The sequence below is a fragment of the Candidozyma haemuli genome, assembly GCF_002926055.2.
Source record: "Candidozyma haemuli strain B11899 chromosome Unknown I_2014730914, whole genome shotgun sequence".
NCBI lineage: Eukaryota > Fungi > Ascomycota > Pichiomycetes > Serinales > Metschnikowiaceae > Candidozyma > Candidozyma haemuli.
This window is the reverse complement of record NW_020289909.1, coordinates 831,368-849,321: the sequence shown is the minus strand read 5'-3', so window position 1 is coordinate 849,321 and position 17,954 is coordinate 831,368. Positions and strand designations below refer to the sequence as shown.

The 17,954-nt window shown below is 44.9% G+C and overlaps 6 protein-coding genes across 6 annotated transcripts; 3 read left to right on the top strand and 3 right to left on the bottom strand. All coding sequences in view use genetic code 12, as the record gives it.

Moving 5' to 3' along the window:
- Positions 1–1,631: 1,631 nt before the first annotated feature.
- CXQ85_005269 (uncharacterized protein) lies at positions 1,632–2,909 on the bottom strand (the record flags this gene model as incomplete). The annotated part of the gene is made up of 1 exon (XM_025488868.1): positions 1,632–2,909. One exon carries the CDS (start codon positions 2,907–2,909, stop codon positions 1,632–1,634), a length of 1,278 nt encoding a protein of 425 aa, XP_025343635.1.
- A 1,665-nt stretch (positions 2,910–4,574) lies between these two features.
- On the bottom strand, positions 4,575–6,122 carry CXQ85_005268 (cytochrome P450; the record flags this gene model as incomplete). Its single annotated transcript, XM_025488867.1, has 1 exon — positions 4,575–6,122. The coding sequence occupies one exon, from the start codon at positions 6,120–6,122 to the stop codon at positions 4,575–4,577; it is 1,548 nt and encodes a 515-aa protein (XP_025343634.1).
- A 1,151-nt stretch (positions 6,123–7,273) lies between these two features.
- Positions 7,274–8,896, top strand: CXQ85_005267 (uncharacterized protein; the record flags this gene model as incomplete). The annotated part of the gene is made up of 2 exons (XM_025488866.1): positions 7,274–8,563; positions 8,831–8,896. The coding sequence occupies 2 exons, from the start codon at positions 7,274–7,276 to the stop codon at positions 8,894–8,896; spliced, it is 1,356 nt and encodes a 451-aa protein (XP_025343633.1).
- Positions 8,897–9,510: 614 nt separating this feature from the next.
- On the top strand, positions 9,511–11,556 carry CXQ85_005266 (uncharacterized protein; the record flags this gene model as incomplete). The annotated part of the gene is made up of 1 exon (XM_025488865.1): positions 9,511–11,556. One exon carries the CDS (start codon positions 9,511–9,513, stop codon positions 11,554–11,556), a length of 2,046 nt encoding a protein of 681 aa, XP_025343632.1.
- Positions 11,557–11,856: 300 nt separating this feature from the next.
- CXQ85_005265 (uncharacterized protein) lies at positions 11,857–13,512 on the bottom strand (the record flags this gene model as incomplete). The annotated part of the gene is made up of 1 exon (XM_025488864.1): positions 11,857–13,512. The coding sequence occupies one exon, from the start codon at positions 13,510–13,512 to the stop codon at positions 11,857–11,859; it is 1,656 nt and encodes a 551-aa protein (XP_025343631.1).
- A 2,628-nt stretch (positions 13,513–16,140) lies between these two features.
- Positions 16,141–17,499, top strand: CXQ85_005264 (S8 family peptidase; the record flags this gene model as incomplete). Its single annotated transcript, XM_025488863.1, has 1 exon — positions 16,141–17,499. The coding sequence occupies one exon, from the start codon at positions 16,141–16,143 to the stop codon at positions 17,497–17,499; it is 1,359 nt and encodes a 452-aa protein (XP_025343630.1).
- Positions 17,500–17,954: the final 455 nt, after the last annotated feature.

Here is a 17,954-nt window from a genome sequence, read left to right as displayed (position 1 = left end):
CAAAGTCAGCCTGCTGGATTAGAAAAACCAGTGGGAAATAGACATCCTTTTATAACAATTCAGACAACAGTGGAAACGTGAAGCGGCACGATTCCCAAGAAATGGGCGCGTTTAGGTTTGAAGTTGCCGACTCGTCTAATCAATGTCGAAGCGTAATTTGAACAGACTCGTCAAAATCATTTAAACGCTAAGTGAATTGGCATCTTTGCAAATAAATGACCTTTCAACGAAGCAGATATCTAACTCTCACCGCTACCAATAGCAGTTGTAGAAAACTAAGAAGAGAGTCAAAGGTTACGGCTTCAAGGGCTTTCAGGTACCCTTCATCACTCTTCCCCGTTAGACCTTGCATTGGAGGTATGGATGATCTGCATGGGAAGGTTTCGTCAATATGTCTGAGATGTACATTGACGCAAAGCTGAAAGCCGCATAAGTCTTCTTCGAGTTTGAGATGAGATGCGTTGATACTCAATGGATTGTCTGGATCGCCCTAGCAATAGCAATGGTCTCGTGAAGATTCATAGTCAAAGACATAGCTCTCACAGTGATATACGCTAGGTAACGCACGCGTTGTATATTGCATCGCTTAGAAATGTTCACTGTCGTAAATCAAAAATCAGCGCATATCATTAGTTAGCTGATTTCAGACGATAACGGCTTCTCCATGAAACGCGAAATTTAAGCTTCGTGAAATCTTCTTCACTTTAACAAGAAGCCACTGAGGGTCAGCTGGGCTGGAGGTTCATTGAGGCGGCTCCTACCCGTCAAGATCGTCTAAATGGGCCCATGGGATGCACGAGACCTTCTGTGGAGACGAAAATAGTGAACCTGTTGATACCGTAACTGCATGGGCTCGTTGATACAGCATCAATCTCTAACAGTCTCAAGCAATTAGAAACGAAGTTTCACCTCTAGTTGTTCCTGGCAGTCACCACAACGTCTCTGGCTACCAGCGCAACCTTCAAGCTACCGGAAAACGCCAATGCCTCCTCGAATCAAGAAAAAAGCCAAGGCAAACCTTATTCGTTCCTTGACGAGATTGTAGTGATCTGCCCATCAATCTCTATCGTGTAGCCGTCCCGCCCATGCTGGCCAAACAACCTGAGTAAAACAAACGTCGCTGTCCAAGAAAATACCAACGCTAGCGAGGCATATATCAACTTTTAAAGGTACATAACGCGTAGACGGTCAATGTAAACAAGGATGGATCCGGTGACTGTTCAGCCCACCTCAACTCTGGATCCACGAAAAGCATTGGGAAAGACAGACAGAGGAATGGACCTCTCTCATTGGTCAACCTTTTTATAGAAAGACTGCATTCTTTGGTTTCTTTATGGAAACGATACAACGGAATGACTATGATCAGTAGTGGTTGTTCTTCGTGTTTACTGCGAATACATCACCACTGTTGGCTATTCCAGGTCTGTAGGCGCACTTAGTATACAACAAGGGACCATATACTGACATTGGCAAAATGTACTGGAAAATAGAAGAAGTCTTGTCAAAGGGTTCCAGGGACGTCTGAGCTTTCACCTTTTTGGTTGTTTAGTCGTTTGGTGAACTACAAGCTACGACTTATGGCTGATAAGTCACCTGCATTCCTATAAAGATACTTATTAAATCAAACAATATCAATATCCACACTGGTCTGGGTATTGTCTGTCGTCGAAAGGCTGGGGAAACAATCCAAGCTCAATCAACTTCGACATATCCCATTCAGCGGCGTCTTCACACTTCCAGTTCCAGAAAATCCAGCCACTGGCGGTCGAGTATGCATCCATTTGGCCCTCGATGAACTTCCTGACATCTTTCTTGTACTCTTCTGTCCAATTTTCGAGGCTTTGGTATGGTTCACAAGATCCAAATGGAGGAGAGTTCTGGTAATCACCGGTGTAACGTGCGCCTCTTCCCACACCATTTAACCATGGAGTACAGTCAGTCATGGCAGCAGACCATTCGCCAATAACGTTCCAATGGTACTCTCTTGTGTGTTTTATACCAAAGTTGCAAGCGGTACGAACATGCTCATCAACGTTCATGTTGAGCTCCTCTGGTGTATGCCATTGGTAGTGGTGGTGGTCCAACACGACTTTCCAGTACCCTTGGTCCACGGTCATGAAATCATCCCAGTAGCCATCTTCTTCAATAAAAGCATCGCTTATGATGACATTGTTGCTGGAAACAGACCGCATGTTTCCATAAGCCCACTTATAGAAGTCCTTGAGCAAGTCCATGTTGGAAGCAAGGCCAAGAGGCTCGTTCAAGAAACCAATCCCACTGACGACATCTTCAAACTCAGGAGCACCGTACTTGTTGAATATCTTTTGGAGAACAGTAAGTGTAAGGGAAATGTTCTCGTCTGACTGGTAACCAATTGACTCGTGCAATTCCTCCAAAGAGTTGAACGAGCCTCTCAAACCAGAACTGGTTCCTCCATTCTGCGAGCCCGGAGCACCGTGCAAATCAATCCAGGCAACAATTCCGTACTTACGGGCCCATCCAAGCGCTCTCTCCAAGTAGAAGTCTTGCCCTTGGACGTATGGGTCATCAGGTAAAAGCCCGTATGCCCAGTATCCAATGGGGATCCTCACGGTATTGATACCAGCGTCGGCCATCTTCTTGAACTCTTCTTCGGTGTACCAAGTATCCCAGTGGTGTTCCAATCTTCTTTTGGCCTCCTCTTTGCCAAGTGTCTTGTGGTAATGGTAGTCATCAACAGGTATCTCTTCAGGCTCAAAAGCCTTGAACAAAGATGGCGTTATGTAAGGTTCAAGCAAAAACCAGCCGCCCAAGTTGACACCATGAATCTTCTTGTTTTCATAATCCCAGGCTGAACCCTTTCCATCTCTATTAACTATAGAAAGGGCCAATGTTTGTGTGAATAACGAGAATACCGAAAAAAGCCTCATCTTAGGTATGATAAATCAGATAAGCCACAGCATCTTGGCAAACACAAGCCTTTTTATAATCTTACTAAAAAGCAGATAGAGCAACACCAACGGTACTTGTTCTAATTGGACAATGAATGAGGTCACATGGAAGCTGCAAGCGAACCAGGGTCCAGATGCGCAGAAGGATGCACGAGGGAGCCGAATAAATTAGGCCATGCATAACACATTACACTAAATCGGTGAATGAGTTTCCATGTTCGAACCACGTCTTGGTCTTCTTGAGGGTGAATTCCAGCCATGTTGCTTTCTCAAACCAACCAGATACTCTTCAACAACAAAAGTAGAGTCCAACGGGAAATACACCGACTACTCCGCAGCCACCACTGACGGCTCTTCGCCAAGCCAATTAAGGTATTTCGGTGCGCCAGCCAGTGCTTGATTCTTGCATCCATAAAAAGCCCGCTACGATTACACGTGGGGGTCCATTATCCCCAACGACGGTAGGTCATTGTTCCACGATTGGCTTCTGCAGAACATGGTGTGGGGGTGCTTTGGTGATGAATAGGCTACACATTGTTCATGGGCACTGTGGACCCCAAAGTACCCAAAGTCTAACTACTACTCCTCTCGCCATGGCCCATTGTGGTACTTACTCTTGTTCAGCATGTAGGAAGAGGTCATTTTGCGTCAAAGGAAACAACGTTTTTCAGCCGGTAGGTTATGTGACTACCATGAGTACGTAACCATGTAATTGCCGTGTACGTTGCGTGGAGCCGAGTGTTGGGCAGAGGGCATGTGAGAGTTCCTGAAAAGTCGTTAGGAGGTTCACTTTCAGCTTTAATGGAGGAGAAACACTATCAAACTTTGGATTGCTAGTTTGCAGCATTGAACCTACTTCATACAGACTCCACCATATTGGGCACACAGAGAGCCCAATCAGGGATAGGGGAAGTTGGAAGGAGAATTGCCTGGCGGTTTCAAAGCGGAAAGTTTCTTCGGCCGTGAGTCACAAATGTAAAAGTTTTGGGGAGTTGACTATGAATGTTGTTGCTATTTGTGTAGACTGTAGTTTGGTACACTCGCTGGGTTTCAAGACCTCGGTAAACTTCAACAGCACCAGAAACGAAGCGAAGTCGATGGGGAGAGGGGGATTCTCATTAAATTATTGATATTGAGTTTCTTCTTCCATTTTTTTTTTTTTTTTTACTTATCATGTTCATACTTTTGGTGAAAAAGACTGAGAGTGGCTCACAATTCTGTGTTCGCACATCGTATCTGGCAAAGACCTGGAAACTGGAAAGTTAAAACCGCCGTGAAAAATGGAAAACCCTTCAAAAAAAGTCTAAAATATAATCATAGTAATTATCCTAGACCCTCTAACATGTAGAAACAAAATTTTGGTCTGTATTGTGGCAAAATGTGGATCTTTTTCACAGCTTCCGTTCAACTGCTTTACTAAAAGAACAGTACAAACGCCCTGACTCGTCATAAAATATCACAGAAGGTACTCAAAATGGTCTATTTCTCTCTATTTAAATGGAATAACTCAGGTCTAGATGGCAGCAGCCATATGTTGTGATTCAAGTTAGGTTTGGTGACATACCAGTTGTCTATCTTCCTTTGAGAACCTTGGAACCTAGCTGAAAAAGTACTTCAAACTTCTTCTAACCATGGAAGGCAGCTTTAATATAACCTAATGTTTGCTCCATTGAGAAGAGACAAGGTCAATTGGGCGCTTGTCTTAGGCTCGCCTGGGCCGTCAAACGACTCAATGTGCTTGAACGTCTGCAATAATCTTGCTGTAACATAAGAAGCCTCCGTAAGAGCAAACTGTTGGCCGAGACAAATACGTGGACCGCCATTAAACGGAAGGAAACCCCAACCGACTTTCTTAAGTTCCGGCTCACCCCACCTTTCTGGACGATAAACCGAAGCGTCCTTACCATAGATATCTGGGTTTCTGTGCATTGAGAAGAAGGAGTAAAGAACAATCATTCCTTTTGGCATAAAGACGGGATCTTCACCGTCTGGTCCACCTCCTCTTGGTAATGTAGTATCTTTGCCAGCAGTCCTGGAGGTTTGTGAAACCGAGGGGTATAGTCTGAGTGTCTCGTTAAGCACCCACCTTAAGTACTCGAGTTTCTTAAGTGACTCAAAGGTCATTTTACTGAGATCTGCTGAATCGCCTTCTCCAAAAGCATCCACAACCTCGGCACGTAACTTTCTGAAAATCTCTGGATTTCTTGCAAGCTCAAAGAAAATGAACGACATAAGACCAGCAGTGGTATCTCTAGCTGCGAGAAGTATATTCAAGCACTGGTCCCTCAAAACCTTAGGGTCTCTGGTCTGTTTGACCAATTCGAACAAAAACACGTACTTTCCATTTGCTTGCTTTTCAAGGTCTTCAGGCTCAAGCTCTAAAGCTCTGTTGACGTAGTAGTTAGTGAAGCCACTGATGATTTTATTGCAGTCTCTGAACTCTTTGTTGTTGACCAAGAAGCAGAGGCTCTGGAAGTTCATTCTCTTCACGAGGTAAAGCTGAGAAGTGCTGAATGCTTCAGCAAACTCTCCTGATTCTTTTGGCCCGCTAAGTTTGGAAATATCAACGATATCATCCTGGAGAGAATTACATGAATCTCCAAATAAAAACTCAGTTCCTGAGTCAACTGTCAATTTAAAGAACAAGGTCTGGATGTCAAATTTCGAGCCTTGGGTATCTTTGACCCTTCGAATAACTTGCTGAACATGAGGTTCCAACATCTTCACATGAGAGACTTGTTCTCTTGCAAATTGTGGTCTGAGCATGGCTCGAGAGTGCTTCCAGCCAGCTCCATCTAACGTAAAGATTCCATCTCCTAGAAGAACGCCAACCTGAGTGAGACGCTGGCCTACTGTGAAATCGTTGAACTGGGTAGCCAAGATGGCCTTGATGTTTGCTGGATCTTTAGTGCAATATCTCATAGTTCCAGTAGTGTGGATCGCAAGGGTATCTCTCTTTGCCTCTGCAAACAAATCGTAGAAGTAGTTAGGCAACTCGCCTGATTTCTGTTTTTTCAAGATGTCCTTGATTCTATTAAAACCCAAGAGGTTATCACCAAGGTACAATGGCGCATAAGCTCCCAGTTTCCATAGACGTATGTAGTAGCTGAGATATGACCAAGCAGTGTAGACTGCAATGAGGAGTGGCACCCACAGCCACCAAGGAAGTGACAGGAGGAGACCTGAAGCCATGGAGCTCTGCTTTTATTGATGAGCTTTCAACATGACAGAAATACCTGGGCTTTATATGCTCTGGCCTAGTCGACTTTCGGGAGTCCAGGGCGCAAAATATGTACTTTCTAAAGTTACACAAAACTGACTACCGAGAACCAGGGGAAAGAATAAACGGTATTTGATTTGATTGTTTTATTCTACTATGGCTTCGCTTGTCCAATTGAAGGTGCTAGATAGGTCAGGAAAACAGATGTATGGTTGAAAGTACATGATGAAATAGCTGTTTATTTAGTCTTTACACGTAGGGAAGCTTGAAGTAAAGTGTGGAAACTATTACAGGGAAGGCTTGTGGTGTCTGTGCATCGGCAGTTATATCCCCGGAGCACGAAAAGGGTCGAGAAGCTTTAGGAGAGTCATGTTTAAGCGAGATAGCGTGATTTTTAATAAGGAATATGGTAAGTGGAAGCAGAGCTTCTAAGGAAGGGGTTCTTATCTGATTTGCTTGGCTTACTTCGCTTACCATAGGGGTTAATAAATATGGTTTTCTAGATTGTGGAGATCCACGTGGTAAAGCCACAAGTAGGCAAAAGAGGCCTTTTCGGGCCTGGCGTCTACAGTAAACGGCTTTCCTGGTTGTAGTTGAGAGGTAGTAGTCATTGCCTGTAACGTACCTAGACTGCAGTAATGGAGAAGAGTACCCAAAGGCCGTTTGACGGTATTTTGCTTGTGATGCATCGATAGCGTCCACTATATTGTCAGCATTTACTAAGTGACATTTTGTGTAACTTAGCTTGGTCACTGAGTGAGAACAGATAACCAGGGCAGGTATCAGATTGGAAAAGCTAAAAAAAGAAAAAGCGAAGTTCGAAAAAGACGTGGCCTTCCAATTACTAGTTTCCTTTTATTCGACCTCGTGGAGAAGGACCAGGCAGTTGGGGTCTTATCTACTCCTCCATTACATACTTAACACATAGCACATCAAGCGACGCGATATATCGAAGAAGTGAAAAATCCACACCAGATAAGCAACGACAAAGTCAAGAGATCAACAGAAAAGAACAGGAAGTGGCAGAATCACAATCCTTACACAGACTCCTTGCATCGTCTCCACAGATCGTATCACCAGTCACCCACCATCGCAGCTCATCCAAGCTCATTGAAAAGTCTAGATGGGCAGAAGAGGCGACCAACGCGGTGAAACACGCGATTTCGAAAGGCAAAGACGGTTCAATAGCAAGGATTCACTTAAAAGTATTCTCAATGGTCCTGGCGAACCTATACCTACCGATGGGTTTGACTATACTTCTCTTCCTCATAGGATGTCGCTAGAAGTCCCCAAGAGGAACCGTACCGACTTTGATGCCCACAATCACGTACATGATATGTATCGTGAGTTCGCCGACGATTACTATAAGATCAAGAAGAATAACAGCCTTATAATGAAGATCAAGAGAACGGAAGGGGAGAGAGAAACTGACTTGGAGTATCTTATTGAGACAATCACTAACCGCTTTCGAGCCGAGTATATCGTCGAGCAGCTGGTGATGTCTGTAGTAGGAGATGCTCCGGATGGTGAAGCTGCTATCGAGGATTTGAATACTATCCCACTATGGCGGACACATAAGATGGACGTGGTCAATGACTCTGGAATGTCTGACAGTGAAATGACTGCAATTTTGAACGAGTACGCTCGAAAGCAAGCGGAACCGGATTTGGATATGCAAATTCTCTATTCCAAGCTTGAGGTTTACTACTACAAATGCAAGTTAGAGGCAGAAGCTGAGAAAGATGGAGAATTTCTGGAAGAAGATAAATCACTTGCATTTACCGCCGAAGAGGAGGTTGAGTTGCGTGATTTGGTAAAAGAAATCAACGATCGGAGGACAAAGCTTGAGGCATACCACTTAATCGAAAAGTGTCGTATTGTGGGAAATATGGCGTATATTGAGAGGGCTTCATGCGTTCTCCTTGGAGGAAAGGCAGCCTATCTTGGCGATCTGATGACATTGCTCGATGTCATTCACAGAGAACGTCCGCTCGGGTACTTCGTTAATGAATATTTAAAGGGAACTTTTAAAGATCCTGATGATGAAGCTAGGTTCTTTCTGTTGCACATTAACGAGGCAGCACCAGAGACGTTTCTATGGATGAAAGTTATCTACAAGCCAACGCCAAGAGCCAAGGCTCTATTCAAATACGGATTTTTGCATCCTTCAGACGAGATCACAAGATGGCGAGAAAGGCCTCTCAACGATACATGGGCCCAAGCAGATGCGTGGATCGCATTAGGGCTGGATATGATTCCTCCTAAACGGCCTATCGTAGACCGTGTAAGAAGAAACCTTGAGCACCAGCTCGAGCAGGAACCACACAAGAAGAAGTTGGCTGCGGTGGTTTCACTGATACAAAGAGCAAGGTCATTGCGTCCCATCTACGACGAGTACGACATGAGCTGTGCCGTGAAGTATTGTGTGGAATTTTGCCAATACTGCCATACAACCAGTCATTGCTACAGACAATGCCCTAAGCTACCATGTTCAGAGTGTAAAGAAGAGAGCCATATATTGGATGACTGCCCAACAGCACCTTTGACGAGGAAGCGAGTCGGTGATTATACCGTTGTAGTAAGACTGCTTCAAAGAAGAACGGGAAAACGGTCCATGGCGGAGAGATCGGTATGAACCTTAAGAGGACACTTGCCGCTATGCTTTATTTGACTCCACCAGAAGCTCCAAATGGGCAAGGATATGGCTAAGGATGCATACAAGAAAGGAACAGAGACGGAGGCCTAAGGAGAATAGTCCTTATTGCATTATAACGGTGCGGCTGACGAAGGACCCTGGCTCGTAATTAGGGAAGATTGATCGGAAAAAAAGTGGGTATTAGTGTTTCGCAAGATCTTTTAGATAAAGAAAACTGTTGATTTTATCGTTTTCTTTGGGCAGTTGGGTATTCGTGAACAGCCGTGCCGATCTGCCAGCTGACAATGAGCATATACCAGTTTTGACGAGCAAATCAGCGAGAACAAGGCTTACATGCTTAGGGTCAACGGAGGCCCAAATCGATTGATGCCCGAAACTTGGTTTACAACGTGATTGGCCCTGTCAATAATGCGGCCCTTGACGTCGTAATTACTACATTGTTACGGCTCTTTCAGACAGGACGTAATAAGGTGTATCCTGAAGGGTTGGTACTGGTTACAGACAGTTGGCGGTACTTTTTGCAGTGGATAATTGCCCTTCATACATGTTCAACCGGTTGAATTAGGATGCGGTTCGTTTCTAGACCAGATTGGTTACCTGGGAGCCGCCAAGCAGAAGCAGCATCTGAAAGGCATTTACGAAGGGGTCTATATATATAAACTTAATAATGGGACATTTTGGACGATTATCGGCTTTTTTCCACCATGCCAGTGCTGGAAGAGAAAGTCTACGACACTCAGGAGATTGTAAAAAATGAATCAAACAGCATAGAAGCTGAGATTGACAAGGCAGCAGAGTCTGACGTCGCCTCGGAAGCTGCAAGCCAGCCTGTGGCTGTCAAGTCTTTTGGTATCCGTAAGGCAGAACTCGAACTTGCCCAAATGACCAACCGCTGGCACAAGCTCTTCTATTTCTTCACGCTTTTCGTTGGAATGTATGTGATGGTGGTGGAGATGTTTGCCAAAAACGTGTTTATCGGTTATGCTACCAACTCATACAAGGAGCACTCGCTCATGTCCACTATTACGACCATAGGCCAAGTGGCTATGGCGGCATCGTTGCCATTTTTTGCCAGAGCCTCAGATGTGTTTGGTCGTCTTGAGATGTTTCTTGTGGCTATGGTGTTTAAAACGATGGGCACTATTATCCAGAGTCAAGCTGTGAATATCCAAAGGTTTGCTGCTGGTACAGTGTTCTATTCTATTGGAAGCTCTGGAATGGTGCTTGTGTGGCAGGTTAGTATTGCAGATGCATCTACTTTGAAATGGAGATTCATGGCACTTTCTGCCTTGTGTTTGGCCTCGGTTATCAACACTTGGTCTATTGGAGAAATCACCTCTTCTATCTTGCTGAGACACTCATGGAGATTTGGTATTGCTCTTTGGGCGTTTACTACTCCGTTAGTATGCATGCCATATATGGTGACTTATGCCCATGTGGTATGGAAGGCTAGAAAGACAGAGACGTGGATAGAAATCTCCAACCAAAAGAAGGATGAGTTCCTTGAAGGAAGTGCAACTGCAAGAAGGTACTACAACGAACTCGATACTCGCCTGTCGTTAACCCGCAAGTTGCCTATTAGGGTGAAGATATTCATGCTCCATTTCGTGAAGACTTTACGGATTGTGCTTTGGGATATGGATCTTATTGGGTGTCTTTTGATCGGTGTGATTCTTGGGCTTTTCTTGGTGCCTTTGACTCTTGCTGGAGGTGTAAGCACCAAATGGAAACAAGCTTCAACAATTGTTCCTCTTGTAATGGGGTTCGTTACTATTCCTATCTTCATTCTCTGGGAAAGCAAACTCACCAAAAGACCATTGCTTCCTTGGACACTCATGAAGGATAGAGGTATATGGGGTGCTTTCGGTGTCAGTCTTCTCAGTACGTTGATTAGCAACACTCCAGGCAGTTATGCTTATCCCGTTTTGCTCGTTGGAATGAATGCTTCAGTCACAGTTGCAACGAGAACTCCAACCTTGAACTCGTTCACTGAGGGTATTACAGTTCCTATCGTTGGTCTCATGTTGACCAAGGTGAGAAGAACCAAGGCATTTATCATGTCTGGAGACGCCATTATGCTCATTGCTATGGGCCTTTTTGTTCACTTCAGAGGATCAAACGACGGCTTAAACGCTAAGTACTACCGTGATGGTGTTGCTGCTGCTATGTGTGTTTCAGGCGTAGCACAAGCCATGTTCTACAGACTCACCACGACTTCTGTCCAATCATGCACTAATCACGAATACATGGGTCCAGTGACAGCCATCTTTGGTACATTCATCACCATTGGATCAGCTTTTGCCAGGAGTATCTCTGGAGCCATTTGGACCCAGGAAATGTATTCAGCCATTTACTCAGAAATGGAAAAGTTGGATGTCGATACTTCCCTAGCAATGAGTGCCTACGCCACGCCATATGACTTTATTAAGGAATACGCTTGGGGTTCTGATCCAAGAAAAGCAGTTAGTCTTGCTTACGCTTCAGTCCAACGGAAGCTATGCATAGTAGCTATTTGTCTTTGTGTGCCCATGCTTGGATTCATCCTTTTGTTAAGAGACCATCGCTTGGAGGATACCCAGAACTTGGATGATCTTAAGGCAGTTGGCGATATTGGAGACCAAGAGAAGGCAATGAAGGTTGCAAAGAGAGATAAGGCACAGATTGTCTTCAAGAACGATAAGGACTATATTTTGATCTGGCTCAAGAGGTTGGTCGGGGTCAAAACCAGGGACTACAAGGAGGATAATTAATGTGTGCCAGGTAGCAATGCTGTGTTTTAAAAGCCACCAAAGGGTTCCTAATTTACGTTGACATAGTTTAATCATAAGTAGCACTTCGTTTCCGGTACTTTGCTCCAAGTGAATTGACGTCTACGAACAACCTACAAGGTATACTTTCTTTTTATCTGTATTTGGAACTCTATAGAATTCAGTGTGTAATCCGTAAGCCTTAAGCGTTGAAAAATTGACCGACATTTAGAACCGCCACATCCGGGGTCTCATATTACAGCCGGTCTGACGAATTGAATTATAACCGCAGGGCATAGCCCCTTATCTCTTTTCCGTTTTAGTAACAGAGCCGTTGGACGACGTGTTGTTAGCGACAGAGTCGTTGGAGGCACGAGACACTTCGTACTGGAGGTGACCGACCTTCTCATCATCGTTCTCAATAGAGTCCTGGGACTCGATGGCAAGAGAACCGTCACCCAAGTTGGCAAGGTCGTAACCACTGTCTCTCAAGTACTGGACGAAGTTCTTGTCCTCCTCGTTAATAGCCTCCTGGCCAACAGATGGACAGAAGAACAAGGTAAGAATACCCGAGAAGAGACACAAGGAGGAGGAAACGTAGAAGGCAGTTCTGATACCATCTGGGGAGCCCTCACCACCGTGGTTTCTCATAATGACAGGGAAAACGTAAGTACCAACGAAGGCACCGACCTTACCGAAAGCAGCAGCAATACCGTAGTACTGACCTCTGATAGCAGTAGCAGAAGTCTTGGAAGCCAAGCAACCGACGTTGTTACCTGGACCAATCTCACCGAAAGCAGTGAAGAAACCAAAGACAACAACGAAGCCAGCAACCTGGTTTTTTAAAGTGTTGAACTCAGCAGTCATGGCGTAACCAATAATGGCCTGACAGAAGAGACCAAAAGCCAAGGTGACTCTAGGGCCAAAGAAGTCAGTGAAGAAAGCACCAATGAAAGTACCTGGAAGGTAGAACAAGTTGAAGACAACGTTCCAGCCGAAAGTAGCGTACAAGTCATCACCGTCAATGATCATATCCAACATGTAAGAAGAGTAAAGACCGAAGGAAAAGACAGAGAAGTTGTAGATAAACCAGACGATGGACACAATGGCCAATCTGAACCAGTAGAACTTGATGACGAGCCACCATGGGAACTTCTTAGCGGACTTCATGTTGGTCTTCTCGTAGGAAGCAGAAGGCTTCATCTTTCTTCTCATGAAGAAAAGAGCAAATGGAGGAATGGCACCAAGACCCAAAGTCAATCTCCACACGATGTGCAAGTCTCTGTCAGAAGGAGAAGTGATCCACAACAAGACCATAGGGACAAAAGCAGCAGTCACGTAACCCGTGCAAATACAAGAGTTGGTGAACCAGATAAAGTATCTGTTTCTGTGGCCCACAGGCAACTGGTTGGCAAACTCAGAAGCAATGACAGATGCAGTTGGGTACTCAGCACCAATACCGACACCCAAGAAGAAACGGAACACGGTCAAGGCGACGAACATGCCTTCTGGGGTAACACCCCAGGTAGCGGCAGCACAGCAAATGGTGAAAAACACAAGAATGATGTTTGCAGCCATCATACCACCCTTTCTAGCGATATGGTCAGAAATGTAACCAAAAGACAATTGACCCAAGACGATACCAGCGAAAGCGATGGCCGTGACGTTGGACATGGACTCAGATTCAGCGTAAGTGTCACCATAAATACGTGTCAAACAGATGTTCACCGTGGCGATGGAGTTATTCACATAACCATCCGAAAAAAGACCAGCACCAGCAGTGAAAGCAGGCCACAAACTGTCAAACTTGACCTTCGTAGGAGGCTCTTCTTCGCCTTCTTCTATGGCAACCTTGACATTATCCCTCTGTTTCTTAGTCAAGGCCAATTCGCCAGGAACCTTATAGTACCAACCGCAAGCGGCTTCTTTAAAAGAATGGGGGAAGTCTCTCAAGGACATGATCTGGTAGAGCAGAAGATAAACCAGGAAAACCGTACCAGCGTGATTGTCTCTTATATATCAATAATAAATAGACATGTGGGCCCCACTTAAAGCGTAATGCTCCACGATTGTCTTGGCATCGAGCCGTCTCATAGTAAACGAATAATTGCAAGCAGACCCTTTAAGTGAGGCTGCAGCGTTGCCTCTACCATCAAGACATGTGGGCCTCTGGCTCCAGGTGCTTAACTATGGCCATTTCTTGGCACTGCCAATCTACTTTCCAGAAACATACCGGTTTTCCAGTGCCTTTGGTCTTCTGAGGTGCGGTGATGCTTTGTTGCTTAAGTTGCACAAAACAGGGAACAGGTATTACCTCGCGCCCAGCGCCTTGTGGGGCACAGTGATTCAGGTAAACTAGGCGTTTTTCATTTTCTGGTTGGTTTCTTCGTTTACGTTTTCTACGTTTTCTACGTTTCCAAGCTTCCAAGCTAAGTCTTCCCTTCCCTTGGTCTTCTGGCCCACTTCGTCGCACGGCGTTGCCATTTCGCAATGTTACATTCTCTATTTGCTGCGAAAAGACGCTAAGGATGATCAAGAATCACAAACTCCAGTGGAAAGCCTTGAAAAAAAGTAGCTATTTTTCGTATTGTGACACTTGAGGTAATTTATTGGCCAAACAGATTATGGGAAAATCAAGCGGATGGAAGGAAGGAACAAGAACTCTCCTCTTTTACTGATCCATGGATTGTCCTGCCTGGCACTGTTCCTGCCAGTTACTCCAAAAAATATCCATTCCTTCTTCAGTCTGCCCCAGTCGCTCAAATCGCCCTATTCCCTGTTTCTGCTTTTGTACGAAGAAACTGAATATTAGGTGGAAACGTGGTTGCTGAGTTTTCTCCTTTTTCCACTTTCCTCTTCACTTTTTCACTTTTCTACGTTTTCCAAGGCAGCCAAGTCCACCCTTTAGTCACACTACCAGTTAACTAATTCTTGTGGCCTTCGTGAGTTTCGCAGATATGGACTTTTTCTACCAATAAGCGTGGGTGAAAAATTTACCTTGTCTGCGACACAAACGCCGCATGGACCGTGAATCTAGGAAATACAGACTCTGGGGAATTGCCTGACTTCTAAAAAGCTAAATCTGGGGCTCCGTTGGGCTTTACGTGTTTTTTGTTTTTTTGCTCTGTCTTAAGGTTAGGCTTTCGGGTGTGGGTCTTTTCTTTTTCGGTACCCTCGCTTAACTGTACTTTCTCTGTAAGCCTGGGTTGCACTCCGCAAGTAAAGGCCACTTTTTTGTTTGGCAGCAAAGGGACAGTAGACGTTCAGCCCTCAAAGCTGTTTGGCTTCAAAGCTGTTTTGGCTACCTGGCTACCTGGCCACTTGGATACGCTTCGTAAAATGCTTCGTTCTTCGTGGGGCTTCTCGCTTAGAACTTAGCCTCAGGAATACGCTGCAAGTAGGAACGGCTGCAAAACGAGAGTATACCAGCTCTTTCTTTGAACAGAACGCTGCTCCAACGGCTAAAAATGGGATGGGACGGAGCTGAGGGGCAACAACGTGGGCCCAATACACTTTCGTGGCATATGTGGGAGAAGCGAGTTATGCACGGTCGCCTTCATTGCCGCTGGGTGGCTTATTTGAGGACGGTTTCTTTGCTTGTGTTTGTAGAATTTCTTGGGTCTAGGGGCGGTTGTGGGAGAGTATGGTGAAGGGATGGGAAGTGCCGGGATCGCCGGACGGTGGTTTCTGGGTGGATTGGTGGGTGGTTGGAGAGGTCTGGAGGATATGGACGAATGGTTCAGCGTGGGGAAGAAGAGATAATAATAGAACAATACGGCTGATAAGAGGCTTGTGACGCTTAGAAGAATAGGGGTAGGAGATAACCAGACGGGGTTTCTACACGTATTTGGGCACTCTTTCCGGACTTTTTCGAGTGGATTTGAATTGCTTTGGGCAATTAGATCCAATGGGTGGTTAATTGAAGAAAGGCGAGGTTATTGATTCTTTTGGTTTGGGTGAATCCTCCCACTGCTGGAAATTCAAGTGGTGTATCTACTTACAGACCAACCAGAGCCTCTAGCTCTATCCAAGAGATATTTAGATATCTGGATATTCAAAAGACAATTAACAATTCCAGTTAATTTGTGGATTATGAAAAACCTCTAAGCCCCATCTTTGACAACTACTTGACTTGTCATAAACCAACAATGAACATCCAGCACAATTCACCAGACTACTCAACAGCTCTAATCCAACTCTTCCTCGCCTATCCTTGCTTCCTCATACCCCCTGCCGCCCTATCCTGAGATACCCAGGTCTCCTATCCAACATCCTCGACCTCAACTTGGCAACTCACTTGTCCCAAGCTTGTCGAAAACCCTTCCGTTTCGGTAAATTACCTAATCGGTAGAAGCGTTTGTTTATGGTGAAAACAACGTCGAGACTATACATACTACAAGTCCCCTCTCATTTTGTATCTGTTCTTCCATTGTTCGTCTTCCTCTGCCCCTTGTTAATATCAGCACTTCGGACTTGGCACAGCTACACCACGACCAATGTTTTGCCTTATTAAGCCATGGCTACAACTTATATAGCCCTTGGGTCTTGCTAGTAAAATGTAGCTTAAACAAATTTTATTACCCCAAAATGCACATTCGCTTGTTTCTATTGCTTGTGTTCGTTCAGCACGCAGCCTCTATGGTGCTTCCACTGTTAGGTAGGTTCAACCTTGACTCTCTTTTCCAGGACGACGTTTTTCATTCCAAAAGACCAGAACATGGAAGTCCCAGAAACGACCCAGCACCTTTATTCAGGGTAAATAACGCTGTTAGTAACAGGTACATTGTCGTTTACAACGATGAGGTTACTGAGGAAGATGTGAACTCCCATAATACCTGGATATCGTCTGTTTCTGCCAAAAGAGACTTGGAATCCGACCAGGATGACGACGAACGTAAACTTGAGTTCTTTGGATTGCCCCATTTCAGAGGATACCTGGGCTGGTTCCCTGACAATATCTTACACACGATTCAAAACAGCCCTCAGGTTAAGTACATTGAAGAAGACGCTCAGGTGTATGCCTACGATACTTCTTACCAGACAGACGCTACATGGGGTCTTTCACGTCTTTCAAAAAGAGGCTTGAACGCTACTTCTAGAGCATACATACACGATGCTGAAGGAGGAAGTGGAGTTATCGCTTATGTGCTTGATACTGGAGTAAGAGCTTGGGATAGTGACTTTGAAGGAAGAGCCAAGTACGATAAAGTATTGGCGTTTCCCCGGATTCCTGTGGATATGCATGGCCATGGAACACATGTTGCTGGCACGGTTGGGTCTAAAACATGGGGTGTAGCTAAACAGGTGAACATTGTGGGAGTTGGTGTTTTGGGACCTTTTGGCGTTGGAAGAACCTCTGACATTATTAGAGGTATTGAGTATGCTGTCACAGAACATCAAGAAAACGTCAGAAGAGAAACTAGAGGATTCAGAGGCTCGGCTATTAACTTGTCTATTGGAGGAGGTGCTCTGGGTGCCATGGATGCTGCTGCAAACGCTGCTGTTGATGCTGGTCTCCATGTGGTAGTAGCAGCTGGAAACGACGATGCTGATGCCTGTGACTACTCACCAAGCAGAGCCAGCAAAGTGATTACAGTTGGTGCTGTGGACGATAACGACCAGAAAGCGAATTTCTCTAACTACGGTAAATGTGTTGATATCCATGCTCCTGGCGTTGACATTGAGTCTGTTGGTCTCTCCAGAAGCCCAGAAGTCATGTCTGGGACTTCCATGGCAGCTCCACATATCACTGGATTGCTTGCTTACTTCTTGTCTATGCGTCCAGGTCTAGGCTCTGAGTTTGGCGGTGAACTTGTGGGACCAGAAGAGATGAAGAGAAGGCTTCTTAACTATGGTACTAGAAATGTGCTCAGAAAGCTTCGTCTGGATACGGTTAACCTTATGGCGTATAATGGAGCCACCCTGGCCTCTGGGTTCTGGGAATAGACCTGTTTCTATAGTTTGAGTTTTAACGGTTTGGCTGGTGCTAGTTCCCAGGCTATAACCAGTAGTGCTATGTATGTTATCAACAGGATAAACGGAAGAGCACACTACGCTTTGAATTAATCTTCTTCCCCTATTCCAGTATAAAAAATTGTCAAATCGCCGTAGACCATTTTGAAGAACCATTGGCCACGATGCTCTTCATGCTCATACTCCAAAGGTGCATCTGCAAGGAATGAACGGCTGCAAACGAAGTCTACCAATACATTATATTAGTCAGGTAATACGATTACAGAAAACGTGGGCTTAGTCTAACACGTTGAGGTGAAGTTCGTAAAGTTGCGTGATATGCATGGTCGAGGTCCAACTGCTGAACGGCTTAAAATGAATATGTTTCTATTATTGATTGAAAATTCTTGGGCTGATGAAAGAAGGTCAGTGATTTTTCCATGTCAATA